The following is a 19,326-nucleotide window of genomic DNA, read 5'->3' on the forward strand; positions in this document are numbered from 1 at the left end:
TGGAATAGACCAAGTCAAACTAAATGTAATGCCAACTCCTACAATTCCAAGCGCTCATCAAGCATGTTACTGTATGTTGCACACATTGTTGTCAATATGACATCAATCCAACTTGTCACACAGTATCTGTTATCTTCATTTTAACATTGGTACCTCCCACACGTAAAATCATTGTGATGTACAGTAATAACTTTGGTGTGTGTGTGTGTGTGTGTGTGTGTGTGTGTGTGTGTGTGTGTGTGTGTGTGTGTGTGTGTGTGTGTGTGTGTGTGTGTGTGTGTGTGTGTGTGTGTGTGTGTGTGTGTGTGTGTGTGTGTGTGTGTGTGTGTGTGTGTGTGTGTGTGTGGCCTAAAGGTGTGTGTGGGCTGCATACCGTATGTCAGGACCTGAGAAAGCTGCGAGAGATAACATTTTGTACATACAGGTTCAACTTTTCACAATAAGTGACGCCCCCACTGCCCTCTATGGTCGGAAGGTTTTTGTAACATAAGGCCCCTACGAGCAAGCTTTGGAAGCCAATTATAGCCAATCAGTATGGAATTGAAAACATTTATTTGTGTGATTGAGTTGTGTGAATCTGTAGGAGTATCAGCAAAAAGTGGAAATGCTTTAGAAAAGCGGAAGCCGGGGAAATGTTTGTATAACCCATGGTTGAAGAGTTATTGACCAAAATCTAAATCGGGCGGTATAGCGCCACCATGAGGCCAATTTGAAAAAGTCTGGGTGGAGCCGTGGAGGCGCTTCCTTGGCCTGCTGCATGTATGAACAGTTGGGTGCTGAGCCTGTCCAGCACTCACAGACCGACACAGACTGGCGAAAACACAATCTCTTTTCTGTGGCCCAGGGTGAAATACCATCATGACGCACCAAATCAAGAATAAAGGTCTGGTCAATTCATTCTCCGGCGCGCGACAGTGTTTCACATAGAAAACAGCTGACCTACAAGCTTGTAGGTCGGCTATTTGCAGAGCAAATAAATTAGGCTTCAAAGGACATTTGGTTCACTATTACATCAATCATGAGGCATTCTGTTGGCTACCGCCATGGTACACTAACTCAGCCATATCAGCCGAGACAGTGCAGTATAGCTGACTGTTGATGTCTCTGCAACACCCCAGAGTAAAGGCTTAGTTTTCCATCCTTTGGCCGCGCGCGTGTGTAATGCATGTGACTGTCGCTCGAGCACGCTTTATATTGGGATATGATTGGTGATGAGAATCAGAGGGAGATGGGGATCTCCACAGGTCAGAGGGGTCCTCTGAGTCTGAACCCCCCTCCCGGCACTGTGGGAACATCTGCTTTCCCTGCACACTGACAGGACAGTGTTCTTTATATAGCCTAGCAGTGTACCAGCATGGCTGCTGGGGCACGCACGCACAGGGCTGCTCTTTAGCTACAGACCTTGGAAATAGATGGGAGGCTCGCTTAGGAGAGTGATACTCTGGACAGTGCTGATGTAGAGGCCGAGAGGTTTAGTTTACATCAGTGACTAACATTTCAAGGAACCCCAGTGGGATATGCATTAGCCATAGAACCCTGTTTGACATGCTTTTTTTGTTTTTTACCCCACTGAGAGTGTACAAATGGAACCAACCAAATGGACCCATTAAGCTTCCATTTGTACTGTACACCAGAGTTACAGACCCATGAGGGTCCATCATTTTCCTAACTATTAATCTTTAACTTGATCCATCCACCCTCTGTGTTTTAAATGTCATCTACAGTGAATGCGAAGTATGTTACCAAAGGTCGCAGTTTACCATGAGAAACGTCACAGCTTGTCCGCGCGTAGACGTCTGATGTACACATTTTTACGGTCTATGGGAAAACCCATAGACAGTAAAAATGTGTCATCATGATGTCATCATGCTCTGATGTCACTGTGATGTCAGGGGAACCACTCTACCAGAATGGGTTTGCCGCTCTGACATCACGCTCTGGCTTCACTGTGATGTCACACTAACAGAATCCCTTTTATGCCCATATATGGAGTTCCCTGATGTCATCAATATTAATAATGCCCTGTTAGAGAGATCCCTGTGATGCCAGGGGGAACAAATCCCTTTTATGCTCATATATGGAGATATGGAGATCCCTGTGATGCCAGGGGAACAAATCCATTTTATGCCCATATATGGAGATCCCTGATGTGTCCACATCCCTGATGTCCACATCACTGTGGCGCGCTTGTCGCCCTGAGGCGTCTTACTTGTGAATAAATGACAAAATGTAAACAGGAATAGCCAGAATACGTTTTAATATATGCAGAGAAAATACTGTTCAGAACGAGAAAAACACCAAAAAATAAATTTCTTTCATACATCAATTCCCCTCACACTGTGTGGGAAGTTTACTAGTAGTATTGTACATCAAAGATGAAGAAAACATTGCTAATCTATGTGTGGATGACCTTTGTTTTGATTGAATTGATGCAGGGTGGAACAAATTGAGATTTTATAATCAACTAAATTTATTCGTCTGATTAACCACTTAAGCACAACTTAAGACTTTGTCGTACAAGAGTGTCACAAAAGAATAATAATCAAAAATAGCAGTACTATGATTTTGTAGATCTGATATTTATCCTTTTTTGTATCCAAAAGAAAATAAACAACATTTCAAGTCAATTATTTGTATTAACCTTTGCACCCCTACAGCACAGTGCAGGTGCTATAAGAGCAAGGCATTGTGAGCTTCTTGTGAGCACATCAAAGAAGGCTCTTAACCACTTCAGCCCTATAGTTCACCATGCTCTATACTAGGCCCCCATCCTGTTAGATGAACATTAGATGAACATAGCTTATCTACAAGCTCACAATGTAGCACACTGCGACGTGTTGAAAGCTTATAGATCTGCTATTTTCATCTAATATTCACCCCCAAGCGAGGGTGTCGATTTCCACAAAGAACAGATCTACAAGCTAACAATTGTAGATCGGTTCCCTTTGGCAAACGACATATACTTCATACAACAAAGTATATATTAGCCTTAATTCTCCACACTTTGCAAAAACACATTGAAACAAGAAAGGCAAGTGGCACTGCTGGTCGAGGGGCAAGGGCTTATAGTAGGCTATTCTTGTCATGTTCGCGCGTGACAGGCAAGTGCCAGTCAGTAATTACTTCGGCAACATGGTGGTATAAGAAGGAAATTATACAGCGAACGCTAACCTTTTGAGGTGATTAGAAGCTAAAAGTGTGCTCAGACAAACAGTGAAGAGGGCATTGGCACAGAATGTTGCCTCAGCCCAGTTATTAAGTAGTCCCGAAAAAGGCGAGGGAAGGCAGCTAGAGTCGACTTTTGGCAGCTTTTTTATGACCAGAGTAGGTCGCAGTGATCTGATACTATTTCCAATTTTCCCATATGAAACACTAGCCATACTGAAACATCCTGTTGGGCTTCAACACACACACACACACACACACACACACACACACACACACACACACTCATCTTCAGACATGGCGCCATTTTCCATGTGACAAACAACGATACGAACATGCCAACTTGTACAAAAGCAGAACTCTACAGTCATGCAGATGGAACGTTTTGCCAGTTTGACTAGTCAGAGTTAAATGTGGTAGGCTGACATCCCTCCACCCCCACAAACATGAGAGAGGAATTATCATGAGTCTGTCTCCATCTAGGCCAGAATGGCATTCTGAATTCTTCTCCTGATCAGCTTTTGGAGAGAGAAAACAAGAATACAGTATGACAAGAGAAGGTCCTTGTGGGGAAGATTTATCATTATTTCAATGCTTAACCTGGCGTGCTGAAATGTTACTTAAACGATTTGTCAATGACTTTGTGTTAAATCATTTCTTACAACCAAATCACAAATATAGGACTGCCCATACTTCAATGAGTGACAATGCACTTGAGCATTACAATTGATTCGAGGTCATAATCACGAAGAATGATAAATTAGTCCAATAATTGGCCTCCACTTGCGGCGTAAACTAGACTAATTGAACGTAGGAGATAACCAAGTTGAACGTCTTCATTCTACAAACACAACAACGTAAACCCAGAAAAAAAGAAAACGACGATGGGGAACGATGTGTGTTGGCGTTCTTGGCAGTGCAGAGACACTGGTCAGACAGTTCAGACACAAACCGTGTGACGTCACATGGCGGCTCCGGCCAATCAAAGAGCAGGCGGTGAGGAAAGTGGCACGCAGCCCAGGTTCTCGTTGGAGTCGTGATGGCACTGGCTGCCTGACAGAGACTCCAGGAAGGGCAGCTCCTCTCCAGACTCCTGGAGCTTCAGCATCCTGCTGCTCAGGTCCACGCAGCACTGTGACGGTAATAAAAAAAAGATGGTATAATAATTATAACACTTCCGTTTTTTGGTGCCATAGATGTGTTTCAGTGTGATATGCAGCATTGGTTCCCAAACACGGGACCCATTTGTGGGTCGTGGACCCATTTTTGTGGGTCCCTTAATTTTTTGTTTCCTACATTTTGTTTTTGATTATTATTATTTCAAAACAGTTTCAAAAGACATTCCCAAAAAAATGCAATGATTTTTCGAAGTAATTTTATTCATAAATAAAAGAAATTTGGAATTTGAAAACGCATGTTTAAGAAGTAATGAAAATAGCCGATCTGCAAGCTTGTAGATCTGCTGTTTTCACTAGTTCGGGTCCTGGGTAATTTATGTCTCTCTTTTGGGTCTTGACCTGAAAAGTTTGGGAACCCCTGATATACAGTACTCTATGTATGTTCATGAGCACTTACTCACAGGCACCTTTTGGCAGAAGGTACCTAGCCTGGCTTTGTGATTATGTTCTCCTTGTATATGCCATCACATCTATTCAGTGGCTGCTGCAACTGGACTTAATGGCCTAGAATTATTGAATGCTTTAACTATTGAAAAATAGCAGATATACAAGCTCACAGGTTGTACATCTGCTATTTTTTTAAATCGTGAAAATTATAATTTTGAACCGATTCTACACGTGTCTTTTGAATCCTACAAAGATTTTTTGAAAAACCCATGTTTCTATGTCAGCAATCTGGCTATAGCCATCGTCAAAGAAAAGGTCCTTTTCACTTAACTGGAGCTCAGTCTGTTCTTGAGAGACTACTATGTCAGTGGTTCTCAAACGTTTTCATGTGAAGGACCCCCAAAATGATATTTATTTGGCCACGGACTCGCATCTCAAAATATTTAGTTCCGGGGACCCCCCAACGTTCGCTTTGAAAATACATATATTCAAAGATTTGCACACATTTTCACGACTTTTTCAAAAATAGCAGATCTACAAGCTCGCAGCGCGGCACTCGGTGCCGCGGTATGAGCTTGTATATCTGCTATTTTTCACTGGTTAAAGCATTCAATAATTTTAGGCCTAAATGGGTTAAAGCCTTCCTGAGGCTGCTATTGCATACGATCTCATGAGTCGTTGTTGACGCAACATTATTCTTGCCTGAGAGCAGATGCATAGCCTACTAATGTATATGTAGACACAATTTCGGCAAAGTTCACTGGATTCCTTGTTTGTCTATTGCTGTTTTTTTAAATGGGTATAAACACCCTGTTTCACAGAGACAAATGTTATTTTGAAGCTAATTCCTTGTCCAAGACCGTCCCTGTTCAAAAATGCTGACTAATGTAACTTTTCACCCCCTTTCAGAGCACCACCACTCTGCTATCGGTGCCCCAGCTGTGTAGCTCATGTGAAGGTGTTTTGGTGTATGACCATTTTCTGATCTGAAGATACTAAATAAGACGGTTTGCACACTCATTTAAACACACACAATACAGCGCCGTAGGGTACGTCATAATATGGGCAGAATTGACTTACTTTGAGCTCCAAGAGAGTGTGTAGACCAAGGCACAGCTCAAACACCTCGTCCTCTGCAAGATGGCAAAAGGAAGAACAGAAGGAAGAGAGATGAGGAGAGGGTCAGAACAGATCAAACAGAATTTCCAACATGCACCATGAAAACGATGCAGTTATGGGGTTATGATTCGCACTCTTTATATAGCACAGTACATGAGCATGCATACAAGTCTAGAACAAGGGTCTTCAACAGGGGGTCCGGGACCCCTAGGGGGTCCTCAGAGTTACTCCAGGGGGTCCTCCAAATCTTTGTGGTAGAAACTTTTTTTTGCCTTTTTTTATATTAACCACAACCCTAGCGTCCATATCCTGAGAACTTTAGCCAAAAATAGCGTGCGCTTGTAGATCAGCTATTTTCGGAAAAGAGGTTTGGTGTAGAGGGGAAAAAAGAGCAGACTAAGTACACCTGTGTGAAATGTCAAATTTATTAAGTATTGACCATTCAAGTGGTTAATATCTGAAAACCCAAATTGACATGAATTCAAAATACACTGATGATTGTGCTGTCAAACAATTACATTATATCTATGAACAGATTGTGGGGGTCCCTGCTTCATCTCTCTCTCCACTAAGGGGTCCTTGGCCTGAAAACTTTGAAGACCTCTGGTCTAGAAGTTGTAAAATGAGTGTGCGTGTGTGTGTGTGCATGTGAGTGTAGCGGATATTACTTTACAGAGGATGGTTGCGCTACAAAGGGTTCATGTAAGGGAGAAGGCTGTGGTTTAAGGTTACGTCATCCTTTGTTATTGGCTGCTGGCGATTGGACAGTCCTCAGGGGATTCTACCGGTAACATGAACCTGAGTGTGTTTGTGTTTAAGTGTGCGCCATCCATTCAGGTGTCCATCCTAACTGTTCTTATTGGCTGTGTGATTTCTGCCTGGCTGCCCCAATAGGAAGTCCTCAAGGTCAGAATGCTGACTGCACCAGAAAGCACATGACCCATTGCCAAGTAAATATTGAGTTGACTAAATATCCTTTTTGTGTTTGTTTCCTATGTAATTCTTTAAAAATATTATTTCAAAAGATTTTAAAAAGTTTAAACAAAAACAATTCCAGCTTTTTTAAAAATCTAATTTCCATATTTAAATAAATAAAAAGATCAAGTCGTGAAGTAGTGAAAAAGGTCAGCCAAAAGGTGCCTTTTGGCTGTTTTGCAGCCTTTTTGTTAACCACTGGCTTACAGCCAAGACTCAAGCCTGATTTACAGTATATAGTCGGTACACACTGTTCTGTTTGTGATCTGTAAAATCACTATGTCTGTGAGCACTGACTTTTTTTTTTGCTTGACTGTCACCAAGGTTATTATAGTAAACGAAAACTAACTAAAAAACGAAAACTAGAATGGAAAAACATTTTAGTTGACTGAAATAAAAATAAAAACTACACTTTAAAAAAAAAGAAAACTAACTGAAACGGTATTGTGTGTTTACAAAACTAACTAAAATAAACAAAAATTATAGAGAAAATCTCCTTAGTTTTCGTCTTTGTTAATTTATTTTGGATGGATGTCCAATCTATTTTCATATATCTATCTTGCTCCTTCTCCCTCTAATGCTCTAACCTCGCATCGCCAGGCTCTTCTCCCTATCTCCCTCTGTGCCAGTTTACCACGCCCCTCGGACACGCCAAAATACAGAAACCTGGTATCATGGCGGTGGCGAAAGTTGGAAGAAAGCGTCCCATTTGGGATTACTTTGAATATGACTGTTTCAGATAAGAATAAATGATAATACGTCATGCGGTACATTATAGTCCAGTAATAATGTCACTTGCCCTTGCCCTCCCACTAATTGCAACAAAAACAAACTCATCTGATTTTGTGTCCTAAATATGTCCTGAATGAGAGGAAAAAAGTCGCAAGGAATTAGCCCTATTCCCACTCAGCATCCCCCTGGTGCTGAAGTCACGTTTTGAAGGGTAAAACCCTGCTAAAAGCCCATAGAGTTAACACAGAAATCGCTGATTTAATGCAATTTCCGAATAGTAAAGTATAAAATACAGCTAGCATGATCAAGAACACAAGATACAGTAGTAAAAGGCACAAATCATTAGAATTTACTTTACCGTTCGAAATAATGATTTGTTGGCTTTAAGTCCAGCTCTTTCTGTTATAGTTTCCCCTTCTAAACTGACGTCAGCACTAGGAAGTTGCTGAAAAATTTGCTGAGTGGGCGGGCCGTGAAGAGGGCATGAAGGGAAAATCCAGAATACATCATATACTGTATCTTGAAAACAGGACACTGTATGAAGACAACATTTGGCAGGTGTGTTGCTGGGGGTGCGTAGCGATATTTTTGTCCGATGTCCCATTAGTCCGACGCTGGTGAATGCTAACCTGGTGAATGCTAACCTGGTGAACCCTAACCCTAACCTCAGTAAAACTATGCCGAAACCTAACCCTTAGTCGGACAAATGGGACGTAGGAATATTGAGATTTCCACGTTGCTGGGGACCCAGAGAAATGCAATATCAAAGTTTGAAGTCATGAGTGGTTCTTAAGCGGTTCTTCATCTTGGCCTGCTCATCTTAACATCATTTAACAGCTCAAAAACTCAACCAATCTAATCTGTTCATTTACTGCAAACAGTGGTGTAAAGTAACTTAGTACATTTACTCAAGTACTGTACTTAAGTACAATTTTGAGGTATTTGCACTTTACTGGAGTATTTCCAATTTCCAGTACTTTATTTTACTCCACTACATCTCGGATCCAAATGTTGTACTTTTACTCCACTACGTTTATTTGAAATCTTAAGTTACTAGTTACTTTGTAGATTGATAATTATTACAAAATATACATTAACCACTTCAACCATAATATATTTCAGCCATTTGAAAATAGCTGACCTACAAGCTCACAATGCGCTGCGATGCGACACATTGTGAGCTCGAGCTTGTAGATCTGCTATTTTCAAAGGACTTTTATAGGCCTACATTTGAAAACTTGTGAAACGCGACATTCTGCATAATGAGTAATTTCTACTTTTGGTACTTTAAGTACATTTGGATAGCAACAGTCCAACACTTTTGTACTTTTACTCAAGAACTCAAGACTTTTACTTGTAATAGAGTATTTCTACATTGCATTATTGATACTTTTACTTAAGTAAAAATCAAACCTTGGTTCGAAGTGGAGCCGTGAAATTGAGCACTTCCAGATCTATGTTTTTGATTCTATGTGTTCCCCCCTGTGTGTGTGTGTGCGTGTGTGTGTGCCTGGCCTGAAAACAGCGCCCCTCCCTTAACATGTGTGGTCATAAAAGGTACTGTTCGAACTCAACGGGACATTTCTCACTGGTGAGACAGGACACACAAAGCCACTCAGAGGGAGACCATGGGCTCCGCCCACGGCTCCAAAAAACTTTTTCCACCACCACTGACTACAAGACAAGACATTATGAAGGGAAGGATAACATATACGCGCGTGACACAACCAATACAACCCTGCCTGACACCCCTAGTATTGGGTACAGTATGTTCTAATGACACCCCCTGCCCGACTTCCCTGCTTTAGAATGTGTGAAATTGAATGTGCAACACATGGGTGATGGGTCATTTTGACCTGTTTTTTAATTTTCAACATCAAGGAAAAGTGTGTAGCTTACATTTCATGCCCTTTCTTCTATGAAACTTCTGCTTGCTGCCACACTCTTTCTACCCCAGCCGGAGGGGCTGTATTAGATGCGTATCAGATATGCTTTCTCAGATGGTTTTTGAATGGCTACACTTGTCCACATTTTTTTTTTTTTTTGCAGTTCCTCTACGTTTAATGCATATCACTGTAGAACACACCACTGTGTTGGTGCATACAATATACCAAATATCTAGATTATATCAAATATCTAAATATTGAATCAAGCAAACTGTCCAGGGTGTTCCCAAAAGCCTGTTTAGACGATAAAAATGAAATATCCCTAACTCAACCGTACATAGATGTAATTTCCTGTGTTTGCGGGGACGCTAATGACTTCACACGGACATCACTTAACACATACCATTGACATGCATCCAGGCACGTTCCTATAGGTTAATGCCGCTGGTGTGACATTACAGCTTTTATAGACGTTGTTGATGTGTGAACGTAAGGGTTGTTTTACAGCGATGCATGTCCGTGCACGTGTCCTGCTCAAAAAGATTTGGGGCGACACTGCCTGACACCAACTAGCATTGGAAAATGATGGGTACAGGATGTTCTAATTATTAAATGACGGGGACTGCCCGACTTCACTGCTTTAGAATGCCAGATTCAATTTCACACATAAAAGATTACTTTCGCTGCTCAGTTTGCTTTTTATGACCATTTGAGCTACGGTATATCCTTGCTTTTGGTTGTTTTTTTATAATAAATATATATCTTAGTTGCAACTTTAAGCAACCCACTTGGAATTGCTTATTGTTATTGGGTTATCATATAATTGTTGCTGGAAATGTATTGACTCCTGGTAAAAACTCACGTTACGTACCGTGACGTTAGTTGTTTGTGGTAATATTTATTATATTCATATTTCATATTTTGTGAAATGTGTGTATGGGAAATATTACCTCTCTGTACAAGCCCTGGTATTCACAGTATGTCCCTTCATATTTTAATATAGTTCAGTATAGTAGTGACCGCCATCTTTAAATGGTCAATGTTGAGGTATTAACATGTATGACCTAAATTAGCACAATTTTCCTTCAGCACTTTTTTCTGAAATTCTGCTCTGACTAAAAGGGATAAACGTTTTTGGTAAGGTCATACTTAAGCTATTTTCTAAACCTTCCCTTCATACAATTCTTTGCGACTTTTTGTCTGTCATTCAGAACATTTTAAGGATACAAAATCAGCTTAGTTTGGTTTTGTTGCAATTAGTGGGAGGTTGACCCCCATTTTTGAGCGGTGGTCACACCGTCTCTATAGCGTGGCCGTGTGTGTCTGTGTGTGTGTCTGTCTGTCTGTATGTAGCCTCTGGTGTAGCCTGAGTACCCTGGGTGACCAGAGAGGTGCTGTTGAGTCTAGCCTGCCCTGAGCATCAACTGCAATACACACACACACACACACACACACACACCCCCACCCCACACACACAGGCACCCCTCCCCCCCCCCCCCCACCCCCACAGGCACACCCCCCCCCACACACACACACACACACACCCCCCCCCCCCCCACACACACACACACACACCCCCCCCCACACACACACAGGCACCCCTCCCTCCCCCCCCCACCCCCACAGGCACCCCTCCCCCCCCCCTCCCCCCCCCCCCACGACCACCGCTCAGTTCACACGGGTGTGATTTTTCATAAAGTTCCTGGTCTATTAATCAAGGGGAAAAACCCACAAATCTAAAAGTCCATTTGAAAAGCACGCATAAGAAGGCTAACCTATTGTACCTTGACAAGGTAAAGGACACCGCCCCAGCCGAGCCTCCCTCCCACGAGACAGATGCCAATCCTCGGCCAAATAGCAGAACAAGAAACCCATGACCAAAACAGTCATATATTCTGTCATTATGTTCCTTAGGCATGGAATGATAGTGAAAATAAATTATCGCTCTTTTTGCTGGGGACCTCCTGCAAACCCCTCAAGGACCCCTAGGGCCCACTCTGAGAACCACTGGCTTAGAGAGTTCAGTATTTTAGTAACCTGAAGCTATGCTGCTGCTGTACTCCGGTGCTTTTGTTTGTGGAAATAAAATAATAAAAATAAAACAGTTGGTGAGGTCAAAGAGAGAAGTTGTATGTCTCAACATTCCTGCCACTCTCAACAATATGAAGTTTTGTTGATTTTTTTATTAGACAATGTTTTTTCCGGAGCTTTTTTAATCTCACCCCTGACAAATACCCCATATTACGTAAAAGACTAAAACTAACACTAAAACTAATCAAAACTAAGCATTTTCATAAAAACGAAACGAAACTAGCAACCCTACTTTAAAAACAAATTAAAACTAAACTGTAATTGAAAACAAAACCTCAAAACTAATAAAAATAAAAACAAATGAAAAAAAATCCAAAACTATTATAACCTTGACTGTCACTAATGGTTGGTATTTACCCAAGAGTTCAACTGCCAGCTGTGTTCACATAGCATTTCACTGCATGCTGTCTTGGGTTAAATACAGTTAATCAACGTCAGACAGCAAACAATTCTTACCTGTGACAATGGCTGAGCATTGGACACTCTGTCTGCCCATTTGCAGCTGCAGACCTCTCACTGTGTTGACTAGGCCACAAGGTGCACCGTCCTGGACGGGGACTAGTCTGACAACACACATGCACGCACGCGCGCGCACACACACACACACACACACACACACACACACACACACACACACACACACACACACACACACACACACACACACACACACACACACACACACACACACACACACACACACACACAATGGAAATTAGTCATTGACCTTATTGTGTTTTTTCTTTTTTTTATCCTCGATTGTCTTTTAACTTTGTATTCAATGCTTTTGTATTCAGCTCAGAAATAACCATTAACCTTCTATTTTCCGAATAACCATTTACCATTTATTGCAATGATATTGTATTCAGTTTGGCGGTGTAACTCTGCTCATGCGATATAACAGGTTTATCTGTGTACCCATATCCTAACACAGAATCTGATATCACAAACCCCCCAGAGCAAAGCATAATATACAGTTAATGCACATAACATCAAACCTTCAGTGGCATGATTTAAGATATCACATACTGTATCAAAATCAATCCATAGAAGAAATACAATACAATCTACAATCAACCATTAACAAATGGAACTACATCCACAAGGAGGAGGCCGGGGAGGTGGAGGGATTGTTTTAACATCGACAGCTGTACATCCATAGTGACAGCTAAATACTTAAAGGGGCACTCCACCACTTTTCAACCAATGTTCATATAATTGGTCCTCACTCAAAAATAGCTTTTTTTTTTCTCAGAGGAGGGCTGTGGGCACCCATCGTCTTGTGACATCATCGATTGCCAATCCAGCTTATAGAAAATGCAAGCTTTCTATTCCTGAAAAGTTGCAATTTTAAAGTGGAAGCCATTGTTCTCGCGATAATAAAAATCTAAATATTCTTTTCAAAAATATTGATTACATTTATTTGGGGGAAAATGATGATGTCACCAGACGATGGATTCTGTACATCCCACAGCTCTCCTAGGAGACTTGGACTGAGTAGATTTTTTTATTTTTTTATTTTATCATGAACATTAGTGAAGACCTATTATATGAAGACAGGTTGAAAAGTGGTGAACTACTCCTTTAAATGAACCGCCTGAAATGCACTGTGGGTAAGAGAGCGAATGAGAATGAACAGACTGCATTCGTGGGAGTATGAATTAATGAACTTAGCGAATGAATGAGGGGGGGTCCGGGGAAGAGAATAGCAAGAAACTGTCTGACTTCCGTGTCTACATGAACTATCGCTATGCTAAATTTAAGTAATCTCTCAAAGCAGATCCTGCTAACAGCAGAATCTGTCAGCACCGCAACCCTAAAGGGGGGCGCTCTCCATTCCGACATGTCGCCACTCCGACATTGACTTCTTATTGTCGGAGTGGCAACACTGTCATAGAGGTTAGGTTTAGGGTTAGGTATAGGGTTAGTGTCGGAATGGAGACATGTCATAATGGAGACATGTCATAATGGAGACATGTCGTAATGGAGACATGTCGGAATGGAGACATGTCGGAATGGAGACATGCAACCAGCCCTAAACATGTAGTGTTGTTGTTAGTAGGCAGGGATAAACACAGAAGCACCGGGGAGGAAGTGGACTAAGAAAGGGGAGGAGCAAAGTCGAGTTCCTGTTTCTCTTACACAACAAAGAAAGTGGTGCCCCCAGAGGTAGAGGTAGAGTGTCAGTAATCTTGGACAAATACCCACACACCCTTCAGGCGTACAAGTAACAGCTTCTTCGCCATATTTGGCGGCTACCAACCAGTAAGACTCCCTAATCGGGAGATAAACAACGGTCAGGTCGCATGTATGCACAAATTGGCCTTAGGAACCTCATGGTGGCGCTAGAAGAGGGGCATGTGAGAAGTCAGGGGCGGAGGTTGTGGTTTGCCAGCCAAGGAGTAGGGCCAAAAGTGTGACGTGACGTGACAGACAGCCGGTGGAGGTTTTCATAGAATAGATTGCACTGAATTTTGCAAGCGGTTTGGCTGCTTTTTTGGCATCCCAAATTGTTGGAAGCCTCTTACAACCAACCTATACAGTACATGTCCTGACTCCTAGGCTGCCAAAGATGAACAGAGTAGATTGCACCTATAACCTATAGTAGCTCTGTGATAGCCTCACGTAGCCAGACTATATCACTGCGTGGATATGAGGGGGACTACCCCATAGGTCTTACTCCCGTCGGGTCGAACAGCGTTGGCAGGTTAGATAATCACCCGCGACGGTCGGCAGGTTACCGCGCCACGGTTACTGAGGTTAGGTTTAGGGTTAGGGTTAGAGTTAGGCATAGTTTTGCTGAGGTTAGGATTAGGGTTTGGGTTAGAGTTTGGTGATCGATCCAAAGGGTGTTTGACCGGATGTTACCGGATATGAGTCAGGTACTTCTATATGTGTTCTATTTGTCTGTCATTCAATGTTTGTTTGATTGATTGATTGATTGAAGAATTTATTAGAAGTTTGCAATAGAAAAAAGTACAGTTTCATGACAGTACAAATCACTGGTACAAGGTCAACTAAAAGGAGATCCTAGAAAGCCGAGGCTTATTTCCACAGGAACCACACTTTAAGTATCTCATATAACATTGAAAGACAGACGGATAGAACATAGTACTTTATCTAGGATAATATCAGTTTCAAAAGCATAACATCAAATACAAAAGGCAGAATACAAAGAAAAAGGGGGGGGGGGGGAGCATGGGGGCTTAGTCTGTATACAAGTCACGGGTAGCTGCTGTCTGAAGGTGACTTTTCATACCAATTTTGAAGGAGGCTAGGGATTTGCTCTCCTTTAGGGCTTGTGGAAGGGCGTTCCACATGTTGATGGTATAGCAGGAGAACGAGTTAGCGCCTTGTTTAGTGTTAAATCTACGCTGATGATGATTAGTGGAGCTGCCTCTGGTGTTATGATCGTGAACATCCTTGACCTTTAAGAAGTAGTTTGTCAGGTACATGGGAATCTTGGAGGTGTAGTGTATCTTGTACACCAGGCCCATTGCAAGATGCTGTACTCTGTCAGCTACTTTGAGCCACCCCACGCTTTCGTGGTGATGCTCGGTAAGGTGGGTCAGAGGAGGGAGACCAAGCACAACCCTAATTAGTTTGTTTTGGGCTGTTTGGAGCTTTAGCTTTAAGGCAGCTGGGGCGTCGCGATACCAGACAAGGACTCCGTAATCAATGAGGGGCCCAATAAGAGCACCTCCTAGTGTCTTTCGGGATTTAATATTGATCAGTGGGGCAACTCTTTGCAAGAAGCGAATTCGTTGATTGACTTTATTGATTACCTTGGTGGTCATTTTTTCACTGGATAAGTTAGCCTCCAGGATGCAACCCAGGTAGCAGATGTGGTTTTTTCTTTCTATCACAGTGTCACCTACTTTAATTGTGAAGTTCTCAACTAGGCTAAGTTTCTGACTAGATCCAAAGAGGATACATTCAGTTTTGCCTAGGTGAATTGAGAGTCTGTTGTCATTGAGCCAGGTGCAGATCTTGTTAAGTTCACAGTTAAGGGCCTTTTCAACCTGCAAAATGTCTCTGCCTGAGACTAGGAGAGCCGAGTCATCCGCGAACAGAAACAGATTGCAGTCACAAGCAGATGACATGTCGTTTACGTATATTAACTCATTAAAAGCCAACCCCGCGATGTCGCGGGAAAAGTAATAGAGTATCTATAGTGCCATCCACGCGATGTCGCGGGAAAAGTAATAGATTACTGTAACGGCGAGTAAAAATACCTAGTACAATGGCCGACGCTCCGGAGACGAAATCCGCGCTGATTTGTCATCATCACGGCTCCACGAGCACACAATAGTCATCCCATAACATTGAGGTGGACGGGCCGCCTCATCTTTAATGTCCATTATCTCAAAACTACACTTTAGAAGCGAAGATGGAGGCAGATGCTCGCTTATAAAACACATGTATAAACGCTACGAGCCGATCCAGCATGGCTCCACATAAACAATGATCGGTTCAGTCGAAGGATCCGATGACGTCAGACCGGAAGTACTTCCGGTGGCCTTCAAAATAAGACAAAATAAGAGAACGGCCGTGAATGGGGGGGGGTGGGAGGCACTCTGGATATTATAATCCGTTAATGTCTGAGGCTTTTAATGAGTTAAGAACAACAGTGGTCCTAGTATACTCCCTTGAGGTACTCCACAGTTTACTGGGAGGGGGGGGGACAGGGTTCCATTGACTTCCACCATCTGTTCCCTCCCCACCAAGTAAGAGTGCATCCATCTTACTGCTGTGCTATCAAGACCAATAGCTTTGAGTTTTTCAATCAGAATAGAATGATCGACGGTGTCAAATGCCTTCTGGAGGTCCAGCATGACCATGCCGCAATATTTGCCATCGTGAATTTCACGTTTGATGTAATCATTCAAATAGATGAGGCATGTATCTGTGGAATGGGACTCTCTGAAGCCAGACTGGAACTCGTAGATCAGTTTATTCTCTTCAAGATATTTAGCCACCTGTTCATAGACAATTTTTTCCATTACCTTAGAGATGGAACTAAGGATTGAGATTGGCCTGTAGTTGCCAGGGTCAAGTGTTATATGAGATACTTCAATGGTTTCCAGTGGAAATAAGCTTAGTCTTTTCATGGATCTCCTTTTAGTAGACCTTGTACCAGTGAACTGTACCGTCATGAAACTGTACCTTTTCCTATGCAAACTTCTAATAAAGTCTTCAATCAATCAATCAAAGACAACATGTCTTGCAGAGTAATGCCTTTCTTACCCCAGCCTCCGACAGCAGGAGCTGGAGATGTGGTTGTGCTGGCTGCCGGTGTTGATGGATGCCTTAACGTCAGTCTCAAAGCACTGCAGGGGGGAAGGGAACGGGGACATGCAGAATGTTAGTGACAGCAGACAATATTATGTTCCGCTCACAGCAGAGCAGCCACATGGAAGGAAACAGCTTGTCACAAAGCAGTGCACTCATACAGCGCCCGGAGAACCTTGAAAAGAAAAAAAATAGCTGTTTTGCTTTGAGTGCAACCCTTTGACTGCATGGTGTTTGCCAGTGAGGTGTGACTATGAAATAGCCAAACTGAGATACAAACTCCCATGTCCATGGATGATCAGTGTTTTATAACGGTTAATCATCTGGCGTCCAGGTTGCTTGTTTACAGTGTCTCGTCTGTATTCATCTTCTGTTAGGGTGCACTGAGGTGAGGGACTGTCAAATGTTAACTATTCTGTTAAACAATAAAGGTTTTAGTCAAGAAGACTTGAAACAGCGGAAAGCTTTGGGAGGCTTGCTAATGGCTTTATTTGTGTATTTCTTGCTCAAATACTTTTAAGATGCTGATTCCACAACATGCGATTTGCACTTTGATTCTTGAGGGTCTCTCGAAGCGTGCTTCTTGTTGAATGTATTACTAATGCATTAAATATTACCCCAAACATCCATGGGTGAGCATATAACTGGTCAGTCAACCAAATCCACATGAAATTCCAGACCACATTTTAGGGCGGTAATGATGGCAAGACATGCTCAGGGGTGAGTCTTCTAACTTTGACCCCCTGACACAGCACATTGTCTATCAACCTGTCACTGTTTATTACAATGGTAGCTGTGCTGAAGATCAGTTTGTCCTGATTCTAACAACGTTTCTATTACCCTGCACCCCTGCACTGCTATACCGGTACCTGCAATCACAATGCTTTTGATTCATGAGGGAGGGGGAGCATATTTTATACTTTGGCTGTTCAAAAATAGCAAATGTACAAGCTCACAGTGCATCACTTAGTGCTGTTCTATCAGCTTGTACAGTACTGTAGATCTGATATTTTAGATAAGTCATCTTTTTTGCAAAATGTGTGCAAATCTTTGAATATATATTTTTTTCAAGCGAAATGTTTTACTCAAATCTTTGCTTTTGGAGGGTCCCCTCCACAAAACATTTTCAGGAGGGGGTGTGCGGCCAAATACATATCATTTTGGGGGTCCTTGACACAATGTCATGCCTTCCCTCTGCAAGTATAGGCAAAATGTGAGAGGAAACGCAGGCCGTTGGTAGGATGAGAAATATGTAATTACAGCATATGGTAGCGCTGTGTGCTCTGTGAAATGAGCAATATGGTGCCTCGCTCCCCCGTGTTGTCAAGTGTGTGTCAGTCACACTGCGCATGGAAACATGACTTGTTTCCATTTGCGAGTGTGAAACACCAACCCAGCGACGGTACTTGAAATCCATTTGTGCCTCCTCTGCCTCGTCATTTCTGGGCTTTAGTCTTTGCCTTGCCTAAAAGTTCTCCTTTCAACGCCCACTGTGACTCTGCAGAACGTTTTATCTTTAAATGTTTTATGAAAACGTAGTGATGGCTTGTTAACACCGGTCTGCTGCAACCACGCACATCTCCCTAGATCACACTGCATCCACTTGACTCATGGGTAGTTTCCCTCTTGGATTACGTTATTTAATTATTCACCATGAGTCATTCAGGCGACACGCACATGCACACGCTCGCTCACACACACACACACACGCACACGCACACTGAATCCATATGGGGCTTGAAGAGCCCCTTCGGTCCTCACAGGCAAACAGGCTTATCAGCAGGCCCACAACCCTCTGCCTTTGTTTTGCTGTCAGCTCAGCAGTGCAAAAATCCGCTCTTGCTGTGATGTTTAAAAATAGCTCCAGAATGAGTAACTAACGAGCACTTTGCATTTAATAAGTTGATGCAAAACCTGCACGAAGCGCAATGAGTGATGAAGTAAAATGCTGAATTCAGGGGAAATATCCCCAAGTCCTCAGTGTTAACCTCTTAAGACCTGTGTTTAAAAAATAAATCTTCTAAATAGCCGATCTAAATGGTAAAATGGTGCATTTACTGTATATAGCGCCTTTATCCAAGGCACTTTACAGAGATTGTGCATTACATTCACCCATTCACACACAGCAGCTAGAGGTTCAGAGTCCTACTCAAGGACTCTTCGACACTAACTCTGGGGGAGCCCGGGATCAACTGGGAACCCTTCGGGAACCCTCTGTGTTCTAAGGTGGCAACTCTACCCCTGAGCCTCTGCCGCCCCAATCTACAAGCTCACATCACGGAACACCATATATGGGCATAAACGGGTGACACAGTGCCCACATTTCGGACATCACTGATACCGCCGCCTGTCCTACGCATGCGTCCCCACCATGGTAACATCTGCATGCTGAAACAATGTCCAAATTTGGAGATGACTGACATCACTGATACGTCTGGGTTATCCAACATTACTTCTGAGACTCCTCATAAACTGTGCACACCCCTGGGCAAGGTCTTAAT

At 42.6% G+C, this 19,326-nt stretch overlaps 1 protein-coding gene across 1 annotated transcript in view; it reads right to left on the reverse strand.

The window, feature by feature from the left end:
- Positions 1–2,240: 2,240 nt before the first annotated feature.
- The window catches only part of nrip2 (nuclear receptor interacting protein 2), a 36,923-nt gene continuing 19,837 nt past the window's right edge, over positions 2,241–19,326 (reverse strand). The window contains exons 3-6 of the mRNA XM_080754119.1: positions 16,781–16,863; positions 11,990–12,096; positions 5,811–5,863; positions 2,241–4,297 (exon numbers count right to left, since the gene is read on the reverse strand). Of these exons, the coding sequence (XP_080610245.1) occupies positions 4,148–4,297; positions 5,811–5,863; positions 11,990–12,096; positions 16,781–16,863 (393 nt within the window). The 3' untranslated portion in view covers positions 2,241–4,147. The remainder of the gene's footprint in view (positions 4,298–5,810; positions 5,864–11,989; positions 12,097–16,780; positions 16,864–19,326) is intronic.

This window comes from Nannobrachium achirus (assembly GCF_963921795.1).
Source record: "Nannobrachium achirus genome assembly, chromosome: 23".
Classification (NCBI taxonomy): domain Eukaryota; kingdom Metazoa; phylum Chordata; class Actinopteri; order Myctophiformes; family Myctophidae; genus Nannobrachium; species Nannobrachium achirus.